At 55.8% G+C, this 27,849-nt stretch overlaps 2 protein-coding genes across 7 annotated transcripts in view; both read right to left on the reverse strand.

The window, feature by feature from the left end:
* The window catches only part of CTCF (CCCTC-binding factor (zinc finger protein)), a 46,420-nt gene extending 45,927 nt beyond the window's left edge, over window positions 1–493 (reverse strand). For 2 of the 3 annotated variants that reach the window (XM_012730615.1, XM_012730614.1), the window contains exon 1: window positions 176–316. The gene's annotated coding sequence lies outside the window, so the exon portion shown is untranslated. Of the gene's footprint in view, window positions 1–175 lie in introns of all 3 variants that reach the window. The other variant, XM_004690469.2, reaches the window with a different exon arrangement.
* Window positions 494–8,154: 7,661 nt separating this feature from the next.
* FAM65A (family with sequence similarity 65, member A) lies at window positions 8,155–27,809 on the reverse strand. 4 transcript variants are annotated; one of them, XM_012730610.1, is made up of 23 exons: window positions 27,732–27,809; window positions 19,780–19,906; window positions 19,512–19,664; window positions 19,292–19,370; window positions 18,653–18,676; window positions 18,504–18,557; window positions 18,214–18,366; window positions 18,057–18,120; window positions 17,924–17,967; window positions 17,717–17,842; window positions 17,143–17,291; window positions 16,946–17,075; window positions 15,201–16,868; window positions 14,990–15,108; window positions 13,990–14,122; window positions 13,611–13,746; window positions 13,351–13,512; window positions 12,923–13,081; window positions 12,581–12,777; window positions 12,409–12,492; window positions 12,212–12,302; window positions 11,108–11,240; window positions 8,155–9,555 (listed from the first exon to the last, which is right to left on the reverse strand). In XM_012730610.1, the coding sequence occupies exons 2-23, from the start codon at window positions 19,881–19,883 to the stop codon at window positions 9,402–9,404; spliced, it is 4,116 nt and encodes a 1,371-aa protein (XP_012586064.1). In that variant the 5' UTR covers window positions 19,884–19,906; window positions 27,732–27,809; the 3' UTR covers window positions 8,155–9,401. The 4 variants fall into 4 exon arrangements, with proteins under 4 accessions (XP_012586064.1, XP_012586067.1, XP_012586066.1 ...); XM_012730612.1 differs by lacking the exons at window positions 8,155–9,555; window positions 11,108–11,240 and adding an exon at window positions 11,657–12,073; XM_012730611.1 differs by lacking the exons at window positions 8,155–9,555; window positions 11,108–11,240 and adding an exon at window positions 11,657–12,073 and having other exon boundaries at window positions 14,990–15,111.
* Between the last annotated feature and the right edge of the window lie 40 nt (window positions 27,810–27,849).

The following is a 27,849-nucleotide window of genomic DNA, read 5'->3' on the forward strand; positions in this document are numbered from 1 at the left end:
GCCGCAGCGGCGACGGGCAATGGCGGCGGCCGCGCCGCAGCAGGGACGGTAGAGGGAGACAAACACCCCCCGGCGGCGGCGCTGGCGCCGGGCTGCAGCCAGCGCCGACCGGAGCGGCCCCATCGTGACACCTAGAGGCGGCCCGAGAAACCTCCTCCACCCCGGGCCCCCTTACCTCCGCGCCACACCCCCCGCAGCGCCCGCTCCGCCGCCGCTCCACCGCTCCGGCCACCCGGCGTCTCCGGCCAGCTCCGCGCACCCGCACCGGCTACCGCCGCCGCCGCTGCCGCCAAAGAAGCAGCTCCGCGCACGGTTTAATCGCTCCACAGGCTCGGACACAAAATGGCGGCGGCGCGGTGCAGTGCGCCTGCGTCGGCGCTGCCGGGGCCGCGGGTGCTGATAAGGGAAGGGACGGGTGGGGGGGCCGGCCGGGCGACGAGTGGAGGGCGGGGGAGGAAAGGTGAGGGGAGGGGTTGGCGCAGGGCAGCATGGGAGGCGGCCCCGGGCGCCAACTTTCAAAAGCGGGCGCGATGGCGTCACGGGACGCGCAGCGAGTCGCGTCACGCCGCACGCGCCCTCCCGCGCCCTCGCCGGGTCGCGCGTGGGCTCCGCGGGCGCCGCGACGTCCGGCTCCCGCTGGGTGGGGCTTCCTGGGCGGAGGCCTCAGCTATTGGGCGGTCCAGAACCCCAGCCCGCTAGACCTGGCTCCCTGGCCGCGGTCTCCCGCCCTGAACCTGTTAAAAGAGGGGAGGGTTTCTGGAGGAAGCGCGCGCGGGGCTAGGTGGTGGGGCCGTGGCTGCTCTTGGGCAGGGCCCCGCCCTAGTCTCCGCCCTAGCCCGGCCCGCCCTCCGAGAGCCACACCGCAGCCCGCCACCGAGGGAGGCCCGGCGGGTCCCTGCGCACTCCCAGTTTCTTAGAAACAATCCGGCAGCCGCGAGCTACGGAGAGAAGGGCTGTGCTTGCACAGCGACTTCTGGGGATCTCCGCCCTAGAAGACGGCCTTCTCTGGTGTCCTTAGGCCACCTCCGCCTGGAGAGGCCCTTAAAGACCAGACTTGATGCCTTTTCTACAATCATAGCAGCCTTTTGCCGAAAGGACTTCCGGTATTCGGTGCGGTGTCAGTTTGTGTTTTAAAATGTGCATCTCTCCCCGGAAAGCTGCTAAGTTCTCCGTGGGTGGAGTCCTTCAGCAACTCAAACGGGCGGGCGCCCTCCTCCTCCCAGGTTGCACCTGCGGATTCCACCCAATGTGCTATAAAGTTGACGGAGGCCTGACCTGGAGAACTGACTGAAGGGTGTGCAGGTGCCTCCCGGAGAAGAGCTTTTAATTCTTACAGGAGTCTGTACCCCAAATTCCTTACTTGAGATCTCACGGATAACAAACAGACCCAAGCATCAAGGGGACAGCTTCTGCTCCACTGCTGACATATTAAGAGCACGCTAGTCCAGTATTCACCGTTTTTTTCCCTTAAAGAACCAGAAATCTGGATTTTTTTAAATGCAAAATGTCCAGATAGATGTTGGCCACTAAATCAGATGCTTTTAAACTGCATGAGCTGATTAAACTACTTATCTGCATGTGACCTATGACCTGGAGAAAAAGTGAAGAGTTCCAAGGCCAAATCCTAACCACTCCAGCATTTAGAGACAGAATAATGCAGGGAGCTGAGAGAGAGCAGCCAGGACACAGAAAGCAATCCACAGTGTGGGTTCGTGGAATCCAAGGGAAGAGGTTTGCCATAGCAGGGGACTTTTCAGTTGTGCCCGTTATTGCTGAGAGGTAAATCTGGACCAGAGATATAACTATTGGATTGGCCACCTTAGAGGTCAGTGGAGAGTATCACTGACCTTGGTTTGATTTGTGTTGATAAATTAGAGATGTGGACATGACTAGATTGGGTTGAAGAATGAATGAGAAAATAGAGGCAACACATCAAGGCAATATGAAGTTTTACTAAAAGGAAGCAGAGAAATTTAGGGGTAACTGTAGAAGGGTATGGAGTCAAGAGGAGACTTCACACTACCGTTTAAAAGATGGCAATGTTCTAGAGGATGTTTGAGTGATTGGGCGTAATACTGGAGAGAGAAGGCTTGCCCAAACCTACATAGGAGTGGAATCCCTGGGAGAATAAGAAAATGGAGAGCACTGACACTTAGGAAGAGGATGCTTCCACTATAATAATTAGAGTAACAAAAGTGAAGATGAATGCAAATGCAGTGGGAAGGGAAAGCATGTCTACAGCATTTTTTTTTTTTTTTTTTTTTGGTCTAGAAGAGCTAGAGTACAAACTGGAGTGGGTTGAGGGGATTCACCAGAGAAAAGTGGGGAACAGGACAGGCGGATCCTGAAATACACTGTTAAGGAGGGCAGCAGGCAGGACTGGAGAGGTGTGCTGCACCATGTGTGGAACAGCACGGAAAAGGTAATAGCAGTGAGACTAGCTCCTAGGCCGCCAGGGAGGACCCATGTGACAGCCTTCCTAGTGGGACTGTCTTGGCAGCATTGGGTACCCATTTGAAGTTAGTGATGATGAGTTTAAACTGCTTTGCCCAGCTGGGGTTTTGGGGTACATGAAGAAAAGAGATAATTGGTTTCGTAACAACACCAAGACCCAGGTTTCATGATTGCTAGTCTCAGGTAGACATTGCCTGGTGTAGTTAGTTACTATTGTAGAGTTGTGTGAAGTATTTGGAAAATTTTTTAAAATCAAATTATCCCACTTATCTCTTTTTCCACCTTAGAACTCAACCTTAAAAAAGGAGCAAACTTAGAGAAAAACAGATATCTCCAATATACTTGCCTTTTCTTCAACCCTTCAACCAAAGAACCCTTAAGAACTATATACTAGAAACAACAAAACTGACTTGCATTAAATCCTTAGCTCCTTTTTCTTTCTCCAGTACCTTTGATAATCAGATTCACTTTCTCCAAGACTTTACTTCAAACCATCTTACTTACCTTTAAAAGTAAACTTCAGATGTCTTCTAAGCCTTTAATGTGGGCAAATACAAAAACTATACTTAGCTAGAAATAACCTTAGTTATATTTATAGTTGCTATGCTCTGAATATTTGTGTTTTCTCAATTTATATATTCAAACCCTAATGGCAGTTATGGTGTTAGTAGCTGAGGTCTTTGGAAGGTGCTTAGGCCATGAGAGTGGAACCCTCTTAAATAGAAGTAGTGACTTAGATAAGAGACTTTGGGGCAGTCCCTAGACCCTACCATTGTGTGGACACACCGCTGTGAACCAGAAAGAGGGCCTTCATTAGAAGGCAACCTTGGTGCCTTGATCTTGGCCTTCCCAACCTCCAGAACTGTGAGCCATAAACTTCTGTTGTTTTAAGTTACCCAGTAAGTGATGTTTTATTATAGCAGACTGGATGGACTAAGACAGTAACTATACTTACATGGTATCAACTGTATTTACAACTAAATGACCATTGAGGAGCCACTTAAAAGCCAGGAATGGACCCAAGTGACCTTGGAGCCTGCTTTCTAAAGACAAAGTCCCCATGTGCTATTTTGACATGGGTTTGAGAAAATGCTGAGGGCCACTAGGACAGAATAAAGGAAAATGTTTTCTTGTAAGAAATCATGACGTATCCTACTTCATGGAATTGACTCCAGAGGGCACTGAACAGAAAATCAAACTAAAAGGATAAGATGTTTTGAGCTGGGTAGAAACTAGCTAAGAGGGAAAAGCAGTTATGATGAGAACCTGTGAAACAGTTGGGATCATTAAAAATAAGGACAGGTTTGTACCCGGCTGGACTACTCCAGACCAGAAAGAACTGCAGTAATTTAAAACTTGGTGATTCAGAAGTTTCCCCATGAACTGTCTTTCAGGGCACAGCCGTCGGAGTTACGGGCATTAGCAGCAGAAGGCAGTGGCTCACCATGCGGGGCTGGAAAAGCCACCACATCCAACTCACGGGCAGAACCAAGAATGTAGTCTTTATCCAGAGAGTGGATTCCTTCCTTAAGGGACTCTTCAGGTTCACAGGAGCTGGATGGATAAGCTTTACTAACTAAAAAGTGGACCAATCTCCTTGTTCTGGCAAAAGTCATGTTTTCCCCCCTACGGGAGAGCCTCCTGGGAAGCTAAATTACTAGAAAGCTTTGGTATGCACTTAATTAGATTACAAAATGTTAGTTATATAACTTGAGTGTTTAATGTCACCTTCTCTGGATGCTGGAGTCAGATTGTCTGGTATTTGTGTCTTGTCTTGGCTCCTTATTGGTTGTGTGATCTTGGGTAAATTAGCAACAACTAAAATACAGTTTTCTTTAAGATAGGGTGATAACTGTACTTCACACCATGGTAAGAATTAGGCACCAAGAATCATACAATAAATGTAAATTATTCTGTACATCTTGCTGCCTACCCACATTCCCAATTCTACTTCTGACAACTGCTCTTTTTGGATTAATTAATAGAATCAGTTACTGATGGAGCTTTCTGCGACCAGGGAACTATTCCTCCTAAGGGCGGTATGCTTTGTGCTATAATTTTCATGAGTAAAATTCTATTTCCAAAATCTTCCTTAGCTCATACTGTTGCCTCATAAAAGGCCTGCAATAATCATGACAAGAATCTCCCTCTCACTTAGGGGGCAAGACCTAAAGTTATACCTGAACATTCTTTTGCCTCTTTACCTATTAAGGCCATAGTTGAGATATTAACATCTGACTCAGCAGACATTGAATATGTTCAACTCCCTGTTTTGAGGTACTGAGGATACATAAATGACCCAAAATGTCTTTCCTGTTCTTGAAATAAAAGTCCAACTGTTCAGACTGGTTAAAATAAAAATCAATAATGCATTAATGCAAATGATTATAAGGAAAAAAATTGACTCAGGAAGAAGCAAATCATTCTCCAGGAGAATCTCATTCCAGGTGTTACAGGTTCACAAGGCATTAGCAAGCAAGGCACGGGCATGTAAGATCAGCCCTTCTCCAGTTCATAAAAGCACACAAAAACTTTGGAGATAGGAAGTCACCCCTCATGACTGGCCTAGGGTGTGGAGTAGTGGTGCTCAACCTTGTACGACCTTTGGAAACCTCATGCCAAGGCCAACCACTTTATGCTAATGCTCTAAAGCCCTGCCTGTCTGTATCATCTACCCAAACCACAGGACTTTTTTCCTTATTGATTTCTGCTTTCTTCAGACCTCTCTAAAGACCATATTTAGTTTTTCTCAGTTCAGGTTACTGCTGTCTAAAATCTAAAGAACTTGACCTAGGCCTTTGTGCCACATGGTGGCATATAGGTGATTTCTGTTCTCTGCTATAATTCTTCACCCTTGAATTATCCATCTCATCAGTACACTTTTCACCTTCCAGAACACCCTCTCACCTGCCCTCTGCATTGATGTTCACTGCTCTGTTTGAAGAGCTAGGCAGTTTTGTCCAAAACTCAGGGAATGAAGTGGCATGCTCCATATTGTCCAGTAACTTGTTGGCAAAACCAGAATACTACTCAGATCTTCCAGCCCCACCCTCTCTTCCTGTTCTTTCACTGGCTTCTCAGAATTCCTCACTCTGTCAAATAAACATTTCCATTTTTCTGGATCTTCTAAAGATGATGCTGTCGCTCAGAGTTGCCTGGGAGGTTCTGGGCTTCCTGGTTCCCAATCCTCTACCGCTTCTCCAAATTTTATATGATTTATATTAGGGGAAGGAAGGAAGAGTTCTACCCCTAAGGTAGGTTGATGCTACTGTCTTAACCTAAAGGAAGGGCTTTAATGTGAGAAATTTTAGGTATTTGGAAAGCAGACAGCCGAGGCATTTGGAGTGATAACTTACTCCTCTGTTAGTATGTCCTTAATAACAGCTCACTTCTAAGTGATATTGGAGGTAGACAACATCCTCTAGCCCTTGAGCACCATGTTTTTGTCTTAAATTAGCCTGGAGAGACCATAACAGTAGTAGGCAGAAGTCAGGGAAGGAGAGGCAAGTAAAAGGTATGGGCAGCGGGTGGCGAGGAAGGACTGGTCACTGGGTATCACAGCAGTCATAAAGCAAAAACAGTTCTGAGGCTTCCGCCTCCAGCCCACACTCTTATCTTCTTGTCCCACTTCGACATACCCAGCTATTTCCACATACTTCCTCCTGGATGGCTCCCAGGTCATTCTCCCAGTGTGCTTCTAGGGCTCGCCCCTGAAAGATACCAGGATCCTCTTCATCACCAATGTCTGTCCTGCCTTCAGGACCACCTTCAGGACGACTCTTCACTCTTAACTTCTACTTCATCCCACTGCCTCTCCCTGACTCAGGCCACTGTCATTTCTGACCACAGTGTCAGATTCCTGCTTCCTGTTCCTCTCTCCAAATGCTGGAGTAGCCTTTCCAAAGCACAAATGTGATCACATTACCCTGCTTCAAGCCCACAAAGCTCCCCAGGGCACTGGGGGTAAATTCCATTCCACACCTTCACCCCCATCCTGGCCCCTACTCAATTCTTCAGCTTGCTTTCCTCCACCTGTTAAAACTCAGCTCTGCCTCCCTCACTGTGCTCTGCTGAATCTTCATCCTAGTCCTTAACTGAGACCCCAGAGGTAAAAGTGCATTCTAAAGAGCTGAGCTTCATGGGGCAGTTCCAGGAGCATTTTGAGTTTCCAGGATGTTTCTATAGTTCTATGTTTCATACTTGAAAGGTTTTCAAGTTGTGTTTAAGATAAGAGTAATATATCAGGGCTTCACTAGGGCAAAAGAGTTAAGATGCAGCACTATGAAGCTGTCTGCAGCCACTACAGCATGAGTTCAATCCCCAGCCAGGGAGGTAACCCAAATGGCACAGCAGACCTCTCCTGACCCACCCACTGCTTCCCCAACCATGTATTTTAGTCAGTCTGCCTGTTCTGCTCCCCATTCTGTCTCTGGTGAAAACTCTTATCCCTTTTCCCCCCTTTACCTCTGGCCTACACCCCAGCTCTTGTAGGCATAAATAATCTTTAAAAGGGGGGGGGGGTTTGCAAATGAGATAGATGCACAAAATGATGTAAAAATAAACTATTTTTTTTTAAAAAAAGACCCTTACATCAATTAGGGAAATTGGATATAGCGAGCTGAGAGCTAGAGACAAGTTTTTTTTGTTGTTTTGTTTTGTTTAAGATTTATTTATTTATGCTTACAGAACTGGGGTACAGGTCAGTGTAGTGGGTGAAAGGATTCACCAGAGACAGAGTGGAGAGCAGGACAGGCAGATGTACTGAAATACACTGCTGAGGGGAGCAGCGGGCGGGTCAGGAGATATCTGCCATGCCATATGGGTCAGCTCCCTGACCAGGAATCGAACTCATGCAGCAATGGCTCCTGAGAGCTTCATAATGAGGTGCTTTGACCTGTTGCACCACCAGGGAGAGTCAACTAGAGACAAGTTTTAGAGGCTTTCATCAAAAGCTATTTTTTAGCCACTTACTGTGTATTTGACCTGATTGTTGGGAATAGTAAAGGCAGGTGCAACCTGATTAAGAGAACTGCCTGGAACTCAGATTCCATGGCTCCACCCCAGGCCTCTGAATTGGAAATTTTCTGGTGAATTTTGGGCATGGGTCAATTGGGGAGACCCACCTTGATATTTACGTGTAAGTAGTATTCAGACTAGGCAAGTCTATAGAGACATAAAGGGATTTGTGTTTGCCGCATGAGCAGGGAGGGGGTATTCAGAGACACAGGAATGATAGCTAAGGGAGCAGGGTTTCTTTTCAGTTTGATGGAAACCTCTAAAACTGACCATGGCGATGATTGCACAGCTCTGTGGATATACTAAAAGCCATAGAACTGTATGATTTCAATGGGAGAATTGTGTGGCATGTGGACTCAATCTCAATATAGCTGTTTGAAAACAGATTTGGGTGGTACCTGTTACTAGTGGAACAGTCAGCAAACACTGGCGGGTGGGTGGACGGGGGCACCATACACACGGTGGCTGCAAGGTACTGGTAACGCAGGGTGATCGGGTCCACCCCAGGGGAGCACAGGTCCTGTGGCAGGAGGGAGGGCTGCCTCCTGGCGATGCCAGGGCGGGCGCCTGGAGGGTGGACACGTACTAGCTAGACAAGATGTGGGCTGAGAAGGCTGTGCTACACTTTGCTTACTATCATTTCATTGTAACGACCACGAGAAAAATATCCCAATGAGACAGAAGGAAATTTCCAGGACCTGGTCTTGTTACGTTGTTTCCCTTAAAGGCAGTTTTCCAAGAGCCTATGGCTATGTTGAGTGAGGACTTACTCCACCAGGAGAGGCCAGCAAGCTCTGTGATGGTTTGGCGAAGCTCCAGGGCTGAGTGAGGAGCCGTGTGACTCTAGAAGTGACGCTGAAGAGGGAATTGGCTCAGAGGTTTGTAAGACAGGATGAGGGGGCTGGGATTTCCTTACCAAACTGACTTTCCTTTGGTAAGTCAGTTTCCTTACCAAGAAAAGAGCCTGAAGGTGGATTTGTGTTTTAGAAATCAGCCTGCCCCGTGGAGAAAGTGGAAGAGGGGCAAGACAGAGAAGCCTGTGAGGGCAGGTAATGTGTAGGTGACAGGCTGATTGTCCTGAACCTGAGTGGTGGCCATGGAGATAAAGGGAACAGAAATTCGAAATATCTGGAGCATTTAATTGACAGGATTCTAGTGATAGGGAAGAAGGGACAGAGGCAAGAGTCAAAGATGAGGCCCCGTTGTGTGGCTTGGAGAACCAAGAAGCCTAGTGGAGAAATAAGCTTTGAGGTGCCGAGTTTGGTTTTGAGCACGTTGAGTTTGAGGTACCGTAGCTGTTCAGGGGAGGTGTCTGGTCAGCAGTTGGGTATGGGGGTCCAGAAGTGAGGAGAGCCATGGGAATCATCGGCTTAGAGCCTCAGCACATAGATGGAGGCTCGAGGAACGGATGAGTTGCTCCGGGGTATATTTCAAGAGAGGTGAAAAGGGTCTAAAGGGACTCCTGTAGAGTGACATTTGTGAGAGGATGCGTGAGGTGGTGGTGGGAAGGCTGTAAGGAGATTCAGAGGAAGTAGCTAGAAACGTTGGTGTTAGCCAGAGCAGTGCAGCTGCTTTTCAGCTACTCTGAGTCAGCAATGACTAGGGTCCATATGTCCTGGGTGTACTTGGAGACAAGCGAAACTGGACCACAGACGTCAGATCCGGCAAACACCATCACTTGATTGCAGCCTCCTTTCTCGCAGGCCAACAACAGTGTATTTCCCGAGTGACAGAGTGCTCTTCCTTCCAGCGCAGACAGGCCTTGGCGTCGTTGGCGAGCTCACCCTCTGGTATTGCTCAGGCCCAAAAGAGCCATGCCAACAGCCAAGGCAACCAGTTTGTGTCCACCGGGGACGATGGCTTAATTAGGGTCTTCCAGGGCTGTCAAGGTGGGTGGAGGGAAGGGAAGGAGCATGTCATATGCCTAGGGTTCAGCAAATTGTACCCACACAGCAGGCACAGAAACACAAGGAAGGCACCCCCGCTCTGTGGGCGAGACAAAGCAGTCCTCTTCCCATGTGCCAACCCATCTGCCTCTTTGCCGTCACAAACATGCCTTTCTCTTCTTTTTTTGGTTCTCTGCAGCTTCGAATATATGAGGGAGAAGTGTGGGAGACAGGAGGAAAGGTAAGGTTGAAGAGAACGGGGGGGGGGGGGGGGGAGGTACCAGTGAGTCCCGACACAATAAATCATTTCCTGGACTACCTCAGCCTGGCCCCTTTTTTGCAGTGCGCTCTAGTTTCCTCCCGGGAAAGCCCCAGTAATGATGGGCCACGTGTAGCCGTGGCCTCGGTGGACTTGATTGACTGGGTGCTTCTGGGTGTGTCGGCGTCTTTGGAGGCCCACTTCCTGCAGCCTCCTTGAGGCTGGCACAGGCTCCACAGGGTATCTGGGGCCAGGAATCCCAGCTGGGTACCCTCAATTCCTAGTGGTCCATCACCGGGGGGAGCAGGCGCCCTGCTGTGCAGAGTGTGGGCTAGCAGGTGAGCGCCTCTCAGAACCTGCTGGCAGCAGGGTAGGAGGTGGGGGGAGCACCAGTGAGATGCCTTCTGCCCATCCTGACTTCCACCCACTCTTGGCTAAAGCTGGCTGCTGGGACCTCAAGACCCTTCTTGTAGAGGACAAAAAGTTGGGGGCCCTATCCCCTGCCAGCATCAGAGAGTAGGAATGTAGGGCCACTCGGACTTTCAGTGACCCCAGCTGGGGTGTTAGCTTGTGACCTCCATTTCTTGCCCAGTTCCTATCCTCTCCTGTGGATTGAGCTATGAGCTCTCGCCGCCCAGTCTCCCTGTCTGTACTTTCCCAGGACCTGGTCAACCACTGTTCACTTCCTCTTTACGAAACACATCAGCACTTAGTGTGCACGTGGACAGGACAGTCCTGCCCTGCCAGTGGGCCTCTTGGGCCTCAGCCCTAGCGTGGTGGTGGGACTACAGTCCTCTTGCAGGGACCCTGGGCAGCCCCAAGCAGTGGCTCCTGTGGCCGCTGGCCTGGTCTGTCACTTTGCCTTTTCCGCCCCCTGCAGTCCTAGCTGACCGGAACGCTGGGCTGCAGACATCCCCGCCACGCCACCCTCGCAGTGAGGCAGGAGTACAGACCTGCCAGTGTGCTGAGGGTGCTTTGCCTGCCCCCACCCCACCCCCACTCTTCTGGAATGAGCCACCTGCATCCACACACAGGTGTTTCCTGTGTTCCTTCCTGTTGCCTTTTTTTCTTTTTCTTTTTCTTTCTGCTCTGCTTGACTTCCCAGGCAGGTGGTTAAGGACCCAGCCAAACGTCTCTGCACAGTGCCAAAACACTGAGGAGGGCTCCCTGGGGATCTGGGTCACCCCCTTCCCCCCAAAGGGCTGTTGGCACCTCATTGGCTCTTCCTGACTGCGGCAAATACACTCCCCAGGGTATCACGCTGCTGTGTTACTGCCACAGGCACCGTGACACCGAGTGGGCTCAGGGAGTGGAGGCCCAGGGCTTAAAGAAAGCTCTGGAGAGAGAGGGGAAGGGTGGAGGCCTGTTTTTCCCGCCTTGGGTGTGGGCCTCCTGCAGGTCTCTGCTGCTGGCAGCAGCATGGGTTGGTGAGCCACAGAATTCGGTCAGGTTTGTTATTAGAGTTGGTGGCTCCTGCAGAGGAGAGACTTACTGTTTAGGGTCACAGGGCAGCCATCCGGGTCTTCTGCCTCCTAGGCGCCAACAATTCCCCTCTGTAAGGATCTCTTTTCTCTTGCGTGCAGCCCTGGAAGGAGCTCCTTGGCGCCAGCTCCCTCTATTGGAAGCTGCCTGGGCAGAAGGGGAAGACCAGCAGCCTGGCATTCGCTGGTGGGGCTCTGCTGCCCCCTGGTGGTGAAAGGCTCCAACACCACCGACTTTCCCTGCCTGCTCCCTGCCTCCAGGCGATCCTAGCTGCTGAGAGCTGCTCCCAGGACTGGTACCTTGTAGACCGGCTCTAGGCCAACTCCACAGTCCCACTCCAGCCAGGGTCCATAGGTCAGGCCTGGCCGGTACTTCAACAACCCCACCACCCTCTTCCTCTTCTCGCTTCTCTAAGCAGTCTCTGGGCTCTTTTCCACCCGGATTTCCAGAATAAAGGCATGTGCATTGTCACAGCTGGAATGTGGACACAGTGCTGTCAGGAAGGGCCACAGCTGGGAGGTGCTAGATAGAGCAGGGAGGCAGGAGCTTGGCCAGAACATTAGGAAAGGCAATTTGCATTTTTATTTTCTGTAAAACTCTGTAAATAAAATACAAAAAAAAAAAAAAAAAGGAGGAAGGAGCAGGGCAGAGGCAGGAGTGCCAGGCCCGGGACACTGATTTGTGGCAAGTGTGCTGAGCGGAGGCTGGGAGGCACTTGACTGCAGGCACTGACTCTACCCACCCCAGGGGCAACAGAAGAATATATTAGACTCTCATTGATAGGAATCTGTGGGGAAGGGGTGTCTGGAGCCAGCCTTCACCCTCCCTGCCAGTGCCTGATGGGCCCTGAAAGTGGGGAGAAGGGGCAGGTAGGCAGCTTAGAATGCCGTGCTGGCCATGCTGCCAGGCCCGAAGATGCGGGGCAGGGCGTCCAGAGACTCCTCCAGCCTTCGATGGGCAGACTGTCCCTCTTCCCCTGTAATGGGTGAGGATGGGGTCAGGAGTTCCCGTAGCCCCTCCCAGCCCTTCCACCCCAACCCCTACTTCCCCCATCAAAATGTCCCTGAACTTCTTGACCCACACCTCCAGCCCCCTGCCCCCCACCCTGCCTCACCACACTGTTGCAGGCTCTGCCGGGCAGCTTCCCTCACGGCTTCTGTGTCAGTCTGGCACAGGTACACCAGAGGCTCAATGGCCTCAGGAGCCTACAGGGGAGGAAGCAGGGAGGCAGCAAGGTGAGCAGGTGAGAGAGCCGGGGGTCACGGGGGAGCTGGGAATGGAGAGGAGGGGTGGGTGGGTTGGCAGAGTCACCTTGATGCAGCCCAGGGCCAGGCAGCCAGCCACCCTTGTCTGCACATCCTCATCCTCAAGCTGGTCCAGGAAGCACAGCAGGGCCTGGGTAAAGGTAGGAGACCAGACTCAGCCCCCCTTGGCAGCCCAGCCCCCAGCCCCTACTCTTAAGAGAGCCCTGCTCAACTCTCACCCTTTCCCTGAAAGCAGGGCCCAGTGACAGGCTCCGGAGCTGGGTGCTGACGGCAGCCATGACCTTGTTGTTGCCATGGACAAGCAGGGAGCTGAGGGCCTGAAGCCCGTCCCTTCGAAGTCGCCCCTCAGGCGCCAGCCTCAGGGCCTTCAGCACAATAGCCTGGTCATCCGAGTTCAGATTCCTCACCAGTAACACTGCAAGGAGGGAGGTAGGGGTCAGACAAGGTGGCAGAACTGGAAGCTTCCTGGGCTAGGGAGGTCTGTGTAGGCATGTCCTCACCCAGGCCTTCAGGCCCCCCCCCAGGGCCAGTCGGCTTTGTGACCAGGACCACTGCCTCACCTTCTTCTGCTGACTCAGTCACGTAGGCCTCCATGGAGGGGCTGTCCAAGGCTTCAACATAGCTCCAGAACCGGAAGATGGTGAGCTGCTCTCCAGGGCCAGGCTGGGGCCTGCGAGGCAGCTTCTGCCCCAGGGCATCCTCCAGGAACTTGACACACACTGTGGGAGGCAGGGCCAAGGCCTCAGGGTTCAGGTGGACACAGACGCTCAAGAGGAGGAAGACACACCCATCCCAGGCTCAGGTCCAGGCGTCCCCTGGCCAAGTCCTACCCATCTGGGTCTCTTTGAGCCCAGACACCAGCCTTCGCTACTCTCCTGTGCTTATAACAGAGCACAGTGTGAGCTGTGAGCTGACCTGGCTTTTCCCTGTGGTGGCACCAAGGATCTGAGGAACAAGGGCAGACGGGGCGGGTCTGCATCCCACTCACCAGCCTCGGCTAGGCCTGGCTGGCGCAGGGAGAGGCGGGCACCGTACTGACTGCAGAAGGCGAGGAGCACCCGCTCCACAGGACAGATGAAGGGGCTGAGTCCCTCTGTGCATTGGTCCCAGAAGGTCAGGAAGCCGGGCCGAGACGCTGAGAACTGCACCACTGAGGAGGGGGGAACACTGTCAGCACCGGAGCAGGGGGATCGGTGGGGCAAAGCAGGGAGCTTGGGGCAGACCGGGGGTCAGCCCCAGGGTCTTTACCTTCCTGGGCAGAGGTGGCAGGGATTCCCCATCGCCTGCTAAGCTCGCAAACTGCCTCAAGCACTCGTGCCTCCCGCAGCAGCCGCTCCAGAGCCCATGCCTCCTGGCAGCGCAGGGGCCCAAACGTGCCCAGTTTCTGGAGAATGGGTGGCCAAGTAGCTCAGACCTCAGGGGAGGCTAGAGCCCAGGAACCTAAGTCCCAGCATGCATTGGGAGAGGTGGGGGAGCCAGATGTGGAAGGTGTTCCATTCCGCGAAGGCCCCTGAAGCCAGGGCCCAGGGCAGTAGGGAGTGTAACTCAGGGGCGGCCGGGGGGGCCAACTGAAGTGCAGGGCCCCCTGAGGTAAGGGCTAAGGGGGGGGTAACACCACTGGCCTCACCAGCAGGAGGCGGCTGCAGTGGTGCAGGTGCTCCACCAGGGCAGCGTCCAGGGCTGGACACTCTGTGCTGAGGGGACGGGCACTGGGTGAGTCTAGGCTGTCTTCAGCCCCAGGCTCCGGACTGTTTGGGGGCCTGAGAGAAAAACAGGGTCAAGCACCCCAGGGACACTCATCACCATCTTGTCACCACTGTTTGTTTATTAAGCTCCCCTCGCCCCCCACCTCCAGCCCAGAAGAACAAACGAAGACAACACACAATAGGTAAGCTGACTGAGGACTTCCGGGAAGAGGAAGGGCTGGGCCAGCAGGCAGCAGCAGGAGTCTCCAGGCCGGCGGGGGCCATCTCCCGGGGCCCCTCCGCTAGGACCGCTGGGGCCGCCGGGGCTGCCGGGGCTGGGGTGGGCGGCAGTGCGGGTGCAGGCGGCAAGGTCTATGAGACGGGGGCGGCAAGGGGTGGTGGCCCGCAGGGCGCGGGGCACGGGGCCGCAGCCGGGGCAGCAGCAGAGCGGGGAGGGGCCGGGCGTGACTCTCAACTGGGAGTCGGCCGCTGCGGGATGGAGAGCCAAGGGGCCTGGCTCTCCGGGAGGGCCGGGGTCGACAGAGAAGGGGCAGATGCTGGGAGACCCAGGGTGCAGGGGGAGGCAGTGAAACCGCTCCTTCATAGGGCAGGTCCAAGGTGAGGCCAAGGGGGTGAGGAGGAGGTGGCGGCTTGCGAGCTGACGGGGACGGAGCTGATGGGGACCGGCGTGGGAGGCAGAAATTGCAGGGACGAGGAAGAGGGTGGTGGGAAGCACTGAGGACACAGACGGGGATGGAGACAGGCATGAAGGACACACGAGGAGCACACGGAGCGGGCTAGCTCGGCTGCCTCTGCCCAGCCCACCCCTGCCCGCCCTCCGGCCTGGCTGCTCCCTTCCCTGTCACCTGGTCCCACTTCACCTGCCTGTTTTCCCTTTCTCACCTTTTTTCTTGCTTCTTCCCCTCACCTAGCCCCCCTCACCTGTCCCCAGGGCCATCATTGTCTTCATCTTCATCCTCGTGGAGAAAGCTGAAGCTCTCCAGGGCGTGTTCCACGGTGATGCTAAGACTGGAGGCCCGGCTGCGAGTCAGGCCTTGTCTCTGCTGGGGTTGTACAGGGAGTCAGAGCCGTGGCCACTGCCTGGGTGTCATCCACGCGCAGCCGCGGCCCAGCCCCACCCCGCCCTCCTCACCATGAGCAGACTCTCCAGCCGGGTCACCTCCTGCTCCAGGCCCTGCAGTTCGGGGAACTGGCCTCGATAGTCATCCAGGGCAGCCATGAGGGCACCCAGTGCTTCCTCCAGCCTCCTGTCCCCAGTCCCCCCAGCTGCCCCCAGAACCTGTGCCTGGGCAGCCTTGGCCAGGCTAAGGTCTGAATGCTGGGGCACAGGTTCTTGGGGTGAGGGAGGGAGGCTGGGGCTGTGAGGGATAGGCTCCAGGGGTTCAGGGTAAGGGTTTATGAGGGATTCCCCACTGGAACAGGCGGGACTTGGGTAGGAGGTGCTGGGGGCTATGGGGTGGGTCTGAGTGGAGGGAGTGGGGGCTGGGTGACAGGTCTGGGGGTGGGTGCTTGGAAGGGCCGGATCTGTGTGTGCAGAGGAGCTGGGAAGTGTGGCAAGGTCTACTGAGGTGGAAGGGCTAATAGTTACAACAGTGGGGCTAGTGACCAGGTCAGTGGGCCTGCTGGTGGTCTGGACTGAGTTTTTAGCAAGGGGGATGGGACTTGTAGTGGTATGAGTTGACATCCTGGCATTGGGAGTAGGACTTACAGTGGTGTGAGCGGGGCTTGTGGTATAGGTGGGGCTCGCTGTAGTGTGGGTGGGGCTCGCTGTAGTGTGGGTGGGGCTTGCAGCCGTGTGGGTGGGTTCTGTAGTTGTGTGTGGGGGGCTTGCAGTAGTGGGGGCTGGGCCTGTGGCACTGGAGGCAGAGGCTGCAGTAGCAAAGGTAAAGAACGTGGGCTTGTCAATGGAGCTTGTGACAGTATGTGTTGGGTCTTTGACACTGTGGCTGGGGCTCGTGGTGGTCTGGGCTGGGCCTGTGTCCCTGGGAGTAGGACCCACTGCAGTGAGGGGAGAGAGTATTGGCTTGTGGGTGGGGCTCGTGGTGGTCTGGGCTGGGCCTGTGTCTCTGGGAGTAGGACCCACTGCAGTGAGGGGAGAGACTATTGGCTTGTGGGTGGGGCTAGTGGTGGTCTGGGCTGGGCCTGTGGCACCGAGGGCAGGACCTGCTGTAGGGTGGGGAGAGACAATGGGCATGTGGGTAGAACCTAGGGTAGTGTGAGTGAGGCTTAGAGCACTGTGGGTAGGGCTCATGGCACCAGACGTGGGGTCTGTAGTGGAAGTGGGGCCTGGCAGCTTGGAACAACTAGAGTCTGTGTCCTTGTGAACTGAGTCTGGATGGGCAGGGCCTGTAGTGCTGAGAGTGTGGCTTGTGGCAGAATGGTCAAGGTCTAGGGCAGGAGGAACAGGACTGGGGTGTTTCCCATGGGTGGGATCCGGGTGTGTAGGGTTAGGACTCCGAGCTAGGGTGTCTAAGCCCCCAGCCTCCACTGAAGCCTCAGCCAAGGCAGCATCCACACTGGCCTCACTGATGTGGCTCAGAGTCCGGCTGTAAGGGGCATGTCCATTGGCCAGGGACGGGGCCTTGACCCCCTCCTCATCCACAGGCCCGGAGGTGGGGGTCTCAGGCCTGCGGAAGGCGACTTGGATGGGGAGGGGTTCAGGCTGCTGCACCAAGGGCCTGGGGGCTGAGGAGTGGCGAGCAGTGCCTGAGAGCTGTGGGCTGGATGAGTCATCTGAAGATTCGGATGACAGAGACCATGCCGTGCCGTTCTCCAGCTCCTCCTGCCGCCTCAGCATATTCTAGGAGAGACAAGGGCATTTTAGGGCCATCTCAGGGAGCCCCTTGTGGGGGTGGTGGGGCATGGGCTGTGACTCACATAGAAGGCTTGCTCTCGAAGCGAGGGGGTGTCTGGTGGGCTCTGGCTATAGGTGGAGAAGCGTTTGGTGACTGTGGAGGCCTTGTTCACAGTAGAAGCAGCTGAGGGCTGGTCATCCTTATCGAAGGGACTAGGGAGAAAAGAGGCCATTATCAGGTGCCACGGCCCCCCTGGCCCAGTCCCTTGGTCTCACTGACCTCCATGTGACTTCCAGGCTGAGCTTGATGGTGCCAAGGTCATTGATGTCCACAGCCACAACCTGGGGCAGGGCAGCGAACAGGTCCTTGGTCTCACAGGAGACGCTGCCTACAACCACATGGGTGGCCAGGCCCTTCAATTCTGTCACCTGCAGCCAAGAATGCATTGTGGGGTCACAAGGGTGCAGTGGCCTTGAGATAGGGGAGAGCAGACTTCTGAAATTCCACAGGGTTTAGGTAAAGGTCCAGGGCTATGGGACAATGAGGAGGTTGTAGAGATTGGAGCTGTGGGGTAATGGGGCCGTGGTGGCTTGACGCAGCCAGGGATTTGAGTTGGTAGGGCGACTGGGGTCAGGGGAGTCGCAGGCCCATGAGGGCTCAGGAAGTCAGGTGGTCAGAAGTGACAGGGTCATGCCTCAGAGAAGCCACAACCATTACTCTCCCTTAAACCAGTGACAAAGATCACATGGTCACACCACACATTCAAAGGTGAAAGGGTCCCAGGTCATAAGGATTCACTGGATCATGGAGTCATAGGATCATGGGGTGCTATGGTGCTGGGCATAGACATCACCTTGATGGACAGGAATTCCGTGAGCAGAGGAAGAAAGACTGTTTCCTCACTGTCCCACACCTGCTTTCCGCTACCCTCAATGCGGCCCCTTAGTTTCCAACGCTGACGCCCATATTTCATGCAGATCTGGGGGAACAGGCAGGATGAGGCGGCCCTTGGCATTGCAACCCTGTGCTCCCAGCCCCCCAGCTATGTCTCTCTTCATACCTCATACTGATCACCTACACACAGCCTGGCGAAGCCAGCCAGCCCTGTGAGGGGGGAGAAGGGGATTTTGAGGGGTCTCAGGCATGCCCTTTCCTCCCTCTCCCCCCACCCATCTGCCTTCGCCACCGAGTACCTTTCATTCGGAGGTGAAACTCGCCCAGCTGTGCCTCTAGCTCACTCTCCAGCAGACACATACTCTGGGAGGGACAAGCAGGGGACAGGAGGGGGTCAAGGACCAGTCCCCTTTCACCATACCCTGTACCTCCCCTTCGTGGGTATGCACCCCTCACCTCAGTGTACTCTCGATGCCCCCGGGTAGCCTCAGCCAGACTGTCCCTGGCCTCGCGACTCCCTGGGGACCCCGTACTGTAGGCACGGACCATGTTGTAGGCGCCATCTCGGAGACGTCGCTGGACACAGTATGCCTCATAGAGCTCGTCAATCTGGGTAAGTGAGAAGGGTGGCACGGGGACACTGAGACTCACTACTGGGCTGCCCGCTCAGGCCGTTGTCTTCCCCCACCTCCTAAGGCAGCATCCCCCCCCACTCCAGGTGCATACCGCCTGCTGCGCCCACGCACCTTGCTGGCATGGAACTCCAGCCGTCGCAGGAAGCGTTCGATGGACTTGACTTGCTGGGGGAGAGGTGCATCAGGAAGGGCCTGAGGCCCAGGGCCCTTCACCCTCCCTCGGAGCCAACCTCTCCCATCACCATTCTCTACACACTCACCTTGTCCAAGTCATACAGGAAGCCCTGCAGAGGGGAAGGAAAGGAGGCACTTCAGAGGCATGGGGAATATTCCAGGAGGGGCACTTGCCCCCCAGACGCATCTCGGGCTCTCTTCCTCTCCCTCACACCAAAGCCCACAGCCACTCCAGTGACCGCAGAACTGACCCCCACTTCCCATGTGCCTGGCCCTTGGTGGGCACTGGTAACATAGATGCGGTCCCCAAGCCACTCCTTCCCTGGAATCCCTCCATTAACCCACTGCCTCCCTATCCTGCAGCCCTGGGAAGAAAAGCTGTCCCCTCTTCTGCAGTTTCTTCTGCCAAGGGACCCAGCTGATGTGTCTCCTCCTCTGAGATGTGCTGAAACATCTTCCCCAGGTATAACCATGGCTCTTTCCCTCAGGACCACTAATCAGAATCATGCCTGTGGAGGGGTGACCTTCCCTCTGGAAGCATCTGTGGACAGGCACTGCACCCCAGGCAGAAAGTGCAAGGCCTGGGGATAGACGCTTGCCCAGCCTTACCTGAGAACCTGTTTCGTGGTCATTCCTGCACTAAATCTCTCCAGAAAACTGCCCTGATATCACCCAGAGCTGGTCCTGCCAGGCCCCCACACCACACTGGCCAAGCCCTCACTCACCAAGCGGGAATTCCTCTTGGATTCCCTTATCTGCACCTGCAGTTTCTCCTGTTCCTGCTGGTGCACTTCCAGATAGGCCCTGGAGAAAGGGGTGACAAGAACAGAATAAGCTCACTCTCCTGCCTCCAGCTGCCCTGGGTATGGACAGCAGCTAGGTGTGGGGCTGGGCAGGTTCCTGCCGGGAGGTCCTGGGACAAAGGGCCCGAAGGGAGTTGCTTACGTCAGGCCCCGCTTGAGCGCAGTGTACACCAGGTCCAACCGCTCAGGCTGCGGGACCTTGGGGGCTGGGTGCGCCACGGAAAACATTCTGGACACTCGGGAGAGTGCTGGGGGCTTCCGTGGGGGTCCTGGGGGACTGAAAGCTGGGAAGCTCCTGAAGAAGAGGTTTCACTCAGAAAGGGACCAGAGGTATTCCCCCAAACCCTCTCTCCATACCCTGTCCCAACCCCATCCGGCTCTCTCGACCATCACCCGCCTCTGCTGCGTACCTGGGCGCCCGCTCGTGGCTGCCGAGGACACCTGCGAAGGACTGGCTCCTACTGACCCGGGCGCTGAGCAGGCGGCGCTGCGGCCGCACGGACAGGGACATCATGGAATGAGTCCGCGCGGGGCTCCCTGGGGGTGGCGAGGGCGGGTATCCAGCGCCAGTCGGGCCCTCGGAGCCCCCTCCCCGCCGCCCGGCCTCCGAATCTCGTCTTATCGGACACGGTCTGACCCCCGGAGCATGACAGCCCCGTCGTTCCGGACGCTAATGACAGGGCGGCCGCTGGCGACTCGGCCTCAGACTCAGCGTGGCCTCGGCTCGGCCCCCACTTCCTGCAGAGGTGCTTGGCTCCGCCTGCCGCGGGGCAGGAAGGGGGGTCGCGAGGGGACCCTCCCCGGGCAGGGAAGGGGCAGGAAAGGGGCGGGGCGCATGAAGAATGTGCGGAAGCGCCTGTTTGCCCGGGGGCGGGGCGGGCTCCCCAGCCCTGCCCCCGACCCCCCTCAAGCCCCCCCGCACCCAAGCGGACCAGGAGCTCCTGCGCCCCCACCCCGGGAGGACGCGGGAGGTCACGGGGCGGGGCGGGGTGCGCGCCCTAAGCCCAGCGGAGCTACCCAACAGGCCAGGCCGGAGCGGGTTTGGCTCCCACGACCCGCCCGCTCCGCGTAAGCTGCTCCCCTCCAGCTCCCTCCCGCTCCGTGGCGCCCGGACGCCGCAGCCCTCCCGAGCCCCAAAGCCTGGGGATTCCCAGACAGGAGAGTAGTGCCGAGAAATGCTCCGCCCCGCCCCCCCTTCCCAGCGGCTCCCTCCTGGAAACTGAGTCACAGACGGGCGCCTCCACTCGTGCCCAGAGCGGGAGGGGGACCTCAGAAGACCCCACCCTGCTCCAGAGAAACGCGCTCTTTGACCCGCAGAAGCCGGCCCGCACCCCCTGGGAACAGCCCCCCAGCGCCTTCGCAGCCCCAGGCAGGATCCTACCTTTCTTCTTGGCATTCATGGTGGGTCCGGGACAGTCCCCACCCCACCCCCGCCCTTCGCCCGGGTATCCCCGTGGACCCAGGGCCACTGGTGCCCGCGCAGCTGGGCTCCACGTTCGCTCGCTCTCAGGGACTCTGGCTCGGACTAAAGCTCCTCCCGGCGCCGCCCCCCGCCCAGTTCCTGCCGCCTGACTCAGCCCGCCGGGATGGGCGGGACCAGCCGGACCTAGGGGGGCGCCGGACCTCGGCAGCCTGGCCTCTGGGAGCGGTGACTGGAGGTTCCCCTAGTGCAGGGGGTCTTCTCCCCTGGCATCAGGAGGGGAGTAAAGGAGTTGAGCGTGGACGGATATGGACGGATAAACAGAATGGGGACACTGAGTGGGGGCTGGATGGGAGGCAGTTAGAAGACTTGTGGGGCTTTTGAGGGCGCTGAGAGAAGGCTGAACACACAGAGGGCTGAAGGCAGAAAGGACTTGGGGGTGGTGGAGGGATTGAGCCCTGGAGGAGAGTATGAGGGACCTGGGAGGCGGCTACGAAGAGGGAGGGACTGAAAGTGTGGGGAGGGGCCTTCCCTAGTGGCGCAACAGGTTAAAGCACAGCACTACGGAGCTATGTCAGCCACAGAAGCACCAGTTCCATCCGCTGCCGTGAGCTGCCTCACCCGCTGCTCCCCTCAGCAGTGTGCTTCGTGGTTCTGCCTGTTCTGCTCCCTACTGTCTCTGGTGAATCCTCTCACCCCTCCACCTCTGACCTGTGCCCCAGTTCTATATGCATAAACAAATCTTTAAAAAGAAAGTGTGGGGGGGCCCCAAGAAGGAAGCAGAGACCCAACTGAGTGCACAGTCCCACTGGCTCATGCACCACCCACTTCCCTGAGGACACCAGGAGAGATCAGGTCCTGTTGCCCAGCCAGGGCTGCCTCACGGGATGAAACTGCATCCCAGGACTGAGGCCCCAACCTTCTGACTCCCAGCACACAGGCTGAATCCCCAGGTCAGCCCTTTCCCACCCCCAGTGTCTCCTTAAATATCCCTTGTCCACCTCCAGGCTGAATAGAGGCCACTATGCCAGGACCACTAGGCATCCCATCATTCACCTGCTGAGTGCTCCTGCTGCTTGATGCTCAATGCTGCACTGAGCTTACTTGCTCCCTCAGAGACTGGGGTATTTTTTGTTCTGGGGCTGCATTTCCAACCTGCACTGCCTCGTTCCCCCACTCCCATCCCCAGATTCAGATACTAACTGTCCCAGGATGCCAGTTGGAGAAATGCTATCCTCCTCTCCCTCGATGAAGACCCAGCACGATGGATGCATGCTAAACTGGTGTCCGTGCCTTTGGTGGACTGCCCACCCAACACGGGTCTCTTCAGCTCCCCATGAGATTACTCGCCAGGGGGTCCTACCACCTACCTGACCCTGAAATGCCCCTTTCCTAAATCATAACCACCCTGACCACAAACATTAGGTTCTCTTCCATCATTCCCACCTCCCCTGCCTCCCATCTGAGGCCTTGTGAGTCCTCAACTTATTTATTCAACTGTTCCCCAAGTGACAACATGTGCCAGTCACTGGAGATACAGCCCAGAATTTCACAGACACCACCCTGCACAGAGCTCTCAATCCACCTCTGCTTCCTTTCTCTCTGCCAGCTCCCTCCTACCTTCCCTGCACACCCTCCTCTCCAGCCTGGAACCACAGCTACCACCACCACCACCGCTGCTGCCTGAGCCCGCAGCCTGCTGCTAAAATCCCCAGCGTTCTGCACTTCCCGCCCATCTGGCAGAAACCAACCCTGGGCAACCCAACTCCGGGCCTTCTGGTACCTGCACAGAGGCTGGTGGAGTTGCCGGGGATCCTGCCACAGCAGGCTGGACTGAACCACAGAGCAATTCTCTGCCTCTGTCAGGCCCTAGTTTCTCACCCCAGCAAATACTTGTGTCTCGCCCTCTTCATCTCTCTTCCTGAACAGAGATGTGTTTCAGACTTTCTCCATAAGCGTCAAACAAGCTCAAGTCACTCCCACATAAAACTTGGAAACTACTCAAGTGCCTATCAGTAGATAAAGGAATGTTACACAGCAGAAAGAAGTCACACCTCCGTGTACAACCCTGGAGGAATTTTACAGACAGGATGTTGAGTGAAGGAGCAGGTGCAGAGTGGACATATGGTGCCCGTGATACTATGCAGTGGTCACAGGAGTCAGAATACTAAGTGCTGTTGGGGTATGCTGACTGGAAAGGGGTTCAGGGAGCTTGTAGGGTGCTGGTTATGTTTTATTTCCTAATCTGGGTTCTATTTCCGGATCTTCGATGGGTGTGTTCCCTTGTGAAAATACACTCTGCTTACGACTCAGGACTCCTACCCTTTCTGTATGTATATTTCAACGTGGAATTGGCTGTAGATAACAAACTGCAAGAAGAAAAAGACCCCTCTCTGGACTCCTTGTCTCTTTCCAGCCACTCCTTACCCCATTTTGATCCTTTCAAAGCCAAGTTTCTTGAAGAGATGTCTACACCTCCATTTCCTCTACACACCCACCCAGTCCTCTTTCCACCCTGGTCCCCTTTCTGCAACCAGCACACTCCTGACTGTTCCAGACAAGGTCCTGAGCTACCTCCCTGTGGCTGAATCCAGTCACCAAAGTTAGCCCTTATCTGCTTGATGGCAATAAAGCTTTTCTTTGTAACTTTGTGCTCTCTTCCCCCTTCATTCCCTTGAATTCCAAGAAGCAACACTTTCCTGTTCTTCCATCTAACTCTCTGGCTGCAACTTACTTTGCCACAAAGTATCTGTCCTCCCCATCCCCTAACGGAAGATCCTCATCTTCCTCCGCCCTTGGGGCCGGATACATCTCCCACAGCTCAATGCCTGGTAGAAACCTTGCCAGCTTCCTTATCTCTCCCTCACCCAAACTGCTCTTCTGCACATGGCCAACTCCCTGCTTGATGCCTCCAGGGAAACTGAGTGAGTTAGTTGCTGTTATTATCCCCATCTCAAAGATGGAGATCTGAAGTCCAAAAAAGGTGATGACATGCCCTGCGGGCCACACAACGGCCAGCTAACCTCTGGCCTCTCATCTGTGAAGTGGGGCTCGTAGGGTTTACCCCATAGGATTTCTGCCAGAATTAAGTGATTTTGTTAAGAAGGACAGTGCCTGGCACCACGGTGTGTCATCAGTGCCCAGTGGGCCGTGAGGGGTGTGAGCCTAAAGTCTCCAAAATGAACTTACTACTTCCTCCTCCGCCCTGACCCCTCCAGTCTTAATGTCTCCACTCTAGTTCCACCATCTCTTTACCCAAGACAGAAACTAGGGGCATTCTGGATGCCTCCGTCTCTGTTATTCCCCACATCCACTGGGCCGCAGCTCTTGCCACCTCTGGAATGTGCCCCTCACTTCTACCAACAGCTATAATTTGGGACCAAGTCATCGCCAATTTCCCCTCGAACCCTATAGCAGCTTCCCGGTGCTATCTCCACTCTAGCCCACAGGACCTGATCTGTGTTTTATCTAATAAGAAGGCTGCTTTTCTTAAAATTACAGCCACCTGCCAAAAACTGGCCTTCACTGGACTTCAGATCTCCATCTGTGAGGTGGGGATAGTAAGAAACAGCTCTCTCACAGGGCACTTGAAAAGGGCTCTAGAAGGCCTTGTCGGGAAAGGGAAGCTTTGTGTGGGCTAGGGATGCTGGGTGCACACACCTTACCTGAGGCACCACAGTGCTTGCTGCCTGCAGTTACTAGCACTTAACACCCTGTCTGACATTACACAGCTGGTGTATGCCAGGGTCAGGACTGAAACCCAAGCTGTCCAACCCCCAGATTTTAGATCTCTGACAGCCCTTTGTCTAACTCATGGAAATCCCTTAGCGTTCCCCCAAGACAGTCAGATTGGCATGACCAACGAGGACCCTCCAGCCTCTGTCTCTCCCCTCACACTTTTCAAGCCTCCTCTCCTCTGTGTCCTCTATCAACCCCCTCAGAATTTCACACCCCAATGTACTTGGCTTGAGCAGTTCCCTCTCCTTCAAGTCTTTCTGAAGTAAAACTTCTTCCTCCAGGAAGCCTGCCCTGGGTTGCTTCCTCCTGGTAGGCGCCTCAAAGCTTCCTCCCTCTGATCCTTGCGACACCATAACTCAGTTGTCAGTTCTCTTTTGGGGTCTGTCTTCCCACCAGACTGCAATTGGGGGCTGCCTCTATCTGCCTGCCTGGCTCTACTACAGCCTGGGGCGGTACAGGGTGCTGAGGGATCTGGTAACCCAGACATGGGGTCTGACTATTGGAAAGGGAGGTTTAAAATGTGTGTCCAGGCCCTCCCTTGTGGTGGAGGGGGTTAAAGCGCAGTACTATGAAGCTATCAGCAGCCACTGCCGCGCAAGTTCGATCCCCAGCCAGGAAGGTGACCCACATGGTGCGGCAAATCTCTCCTGACCCTCCCGCTGCTCCCCTCAGCAGTGTATTTCACTGTCTGCCTGTTCTGCTCCCCACTCTGTCTCTGGTGAATCCTCTCACATCCTGCATGTCTGGCCTGTACCCTGGTTCTTGTGGGTACCCATACAGAATTTGGTACAGGCCAAATATGAAGGGGTGGGGGAGTGAGAGGATTCACCAGAGACAAAGTCGGGGGCAGAACAGGCAGATCTACTGAAATACACTGTTGAGGGGAGCAGGAGAGGTCTGTAGAACCATGTGGGTCACCTCCCTGGCCAGGGATCAAACTCGTGCGGCAGTGGTTGCTGATAGCTCCATAGTGCTGTGCTTTGCCTCACTGCACCCCTACAACTTGCTGGTATCCACAAGTGAGTTTCTGTCCCCTGGGATTTTGTTAAAAACTGCCCGGTTAGGCTGAACTCATTCTTTTCTTGTTCTGACTGGGGTTTTGCTGCCACCAAGCCCTTAGTCCCAAAGGAACCAAAATAAGAAAACGCTGGTCCATCAGAATACCCATCTGAGGGAACTTTTTAGGGAGTGGACAGGCACCTTCTTCCCTGCTGGGTTTGGGAGGGAAAGAGCTGAACCCCTTGAGCTAAGGGAGAGGGTCTACCTCAATGGTGGGAGGTGGCAGGCAAGAGCAAGAGGACTCTTTGGACTCTGGAGCCCTGAAGTCCATTTCTGGACACGGCAGACAACTCAGTTCCCAAAGGGGATGGGGTCTGCACAGCCAGCTCAAAGCAGGAAACTGAACTCTGGCCGCCCGTCTGAGTTCCCACTGTCTCTACCACAGGCTCATCACGCCCAAACTGGAGCATTTGTGTGGGGACAGAGGTCCCTCCACTTTCTCTGCCCAGCTCAGTGGCACGCACCGCCCCGCCTGGCAGGGAGTCCCCAGTCCAGCTCCGCCCCGCCACGGAGCCGCCCCCGACTGAGGTAAACAGAGGCTAAAAATAATCCGGGCAAGGGGCGGCTGCAAGGGAGAAAGGGGTCCCTCCTAAGTCTGCCCCGTCACCATGGCAACTGCCCCAAACCCGGCTACTGACGTCATGTCTTGTCGCAGCTGCCCAAGCGCGGAGGGAGGGGGTTCGGCTAGGCCCTGGACCCCCCACCCCGGAATCGGGCGGAGGCTGGCCGGTGGCCTCACTTCCTGTCGGCCCCCTCCTTAGTCAGCTGGTCACATTCCCCAGTCTGCCGGCTGCTGCTGGAAGCCTTGTGGCTCTCGCTGGGACCGGCCTGGCTGGGGAGACTCACGAGCGAGCGAGTGAGCGAGGGGCAGCAGTGACTCAGCCAAGCAGCCAAGCCTTCGCACATTCGGCCTCAGCCCCGCACCCTGCTTGACCCTGGCCTTTATCCAAGTCCTTGCCCTTGTCTCAGGCCGCTGCCCCTGTAGGACCCAGAACTGGGAGGGAGGGTTGGAAGTGCAAGCCAAATCCAGGCTCCTTGACTCTGGAATATTTTATACCTCACTTCTAATTCTCATCTCCATCTCACCCTCTGTCTCCTCTCCTTACCACTGAGGTGGAGGGTACAGGGGCAAGAACTCAGAGAGGGGTCTAATTCCCACCTCTGCAAAACCAGCTGTGTGACCTTGAGAATATTACTAACCTCTCTGGGCCTTCTTCTGCAGCATATGGTCATAACCCTCCTCAGAGGCTGTGCAGACACAAAACCTCCAGGTCCAAGGTGAGACACCACAGGTGGTGGCCAAGGTACCACCATTGTTATATTGTTATATGAGGCTGCCCACAGGCCCTACTCCTGGCCTGGACACACACTAGGAACAACTTAATAGAACTGACTGGGAAGGCCGGACCCAGGCCTCACAGGGGAAATGAGGACAGCAGATGCTGAAGCCCCGGATTTGGTTGGAATCTCTGGCCTTGACCAGCAGCCCCCACCTCGAACCCGTTCAGCAGGGTGCTCAGGCCAGGCTGCTCCCAGAAACCCACTCGGCCTCCATTTGCAGGGATCGAGTCTTGCCCCCCAAGCGTGATTTTCTCCGCTTCAGCAGCGCCAGGTTTGAGCAGAGAATCCAGTCCCAGGCAGGGCACGTCCACCTCGGCCTGGCCCCAGAGCGGCTTAGGCCGGCGGTGGGGCCAGTAAGATTAGCTCATCACGGAGGCCGACCTGCACCCTAGTCGCCCCTTCCCCATTCCCAGCCCAGAGTGGGCGGCCGGGGCTCCGCTCTGAGAGCCCGTGCCAGGACCAAGGCTGGCGCCCAGGGCCCGCCTTCGGGCCTGGCCCACCCCAGGGCCCCGGGGCAAGGGCCTCCCGGGCCAGGCCGTGGGAGGTAGGGAGGCAGCGCCCGGCGCGGCAGGCCCGGAGGCAGCGTCTTTTGTGGAGCGAAGCTGCGTCCTTAGCGCTTGGGGGAGGGGAGGAACGACCCCTCGCTGCCCGGGTCCAGGGGCTGGGGCTGGGGCGGTGTGGGACAGGGCCGCACTGGGGCAGCAGATCGGGGCCCGATGGGGCGGCGTCCGTGGGGAAACATCGGGGACGCCGCGCCCGCCCCCCACCCGGCCCGCGGTCCCCGGAAACCGCGGGGACACTCACATGGCTGCGCTGGGCTGCGGGACCTCGCGCTCTCGGGGCGCTCGTTGCTCGCTGCCCGGCCTGGTCGCGCCGCAGCTGCTGCAGTCGCCGCCGCCGGCGCCGGCACCTCCCTCCACCC

This window comes from Condylura cristata, unplaced genomic scaffold, assembly GCF_000260355.1.
Source record: "Condylura cristata isolate star-nosed mole 26May11 unplaced genomic scaffold, ConCri1.0 scaffold00028, whole genome shotgun sequence".
Taxonomy (NCBI): domain Eukaryota; kingdom Metazoa; phylum Chordata; class Mammalia; order Eulipotyphla; family Talpidae; genus Condylura; species Condylura cristata.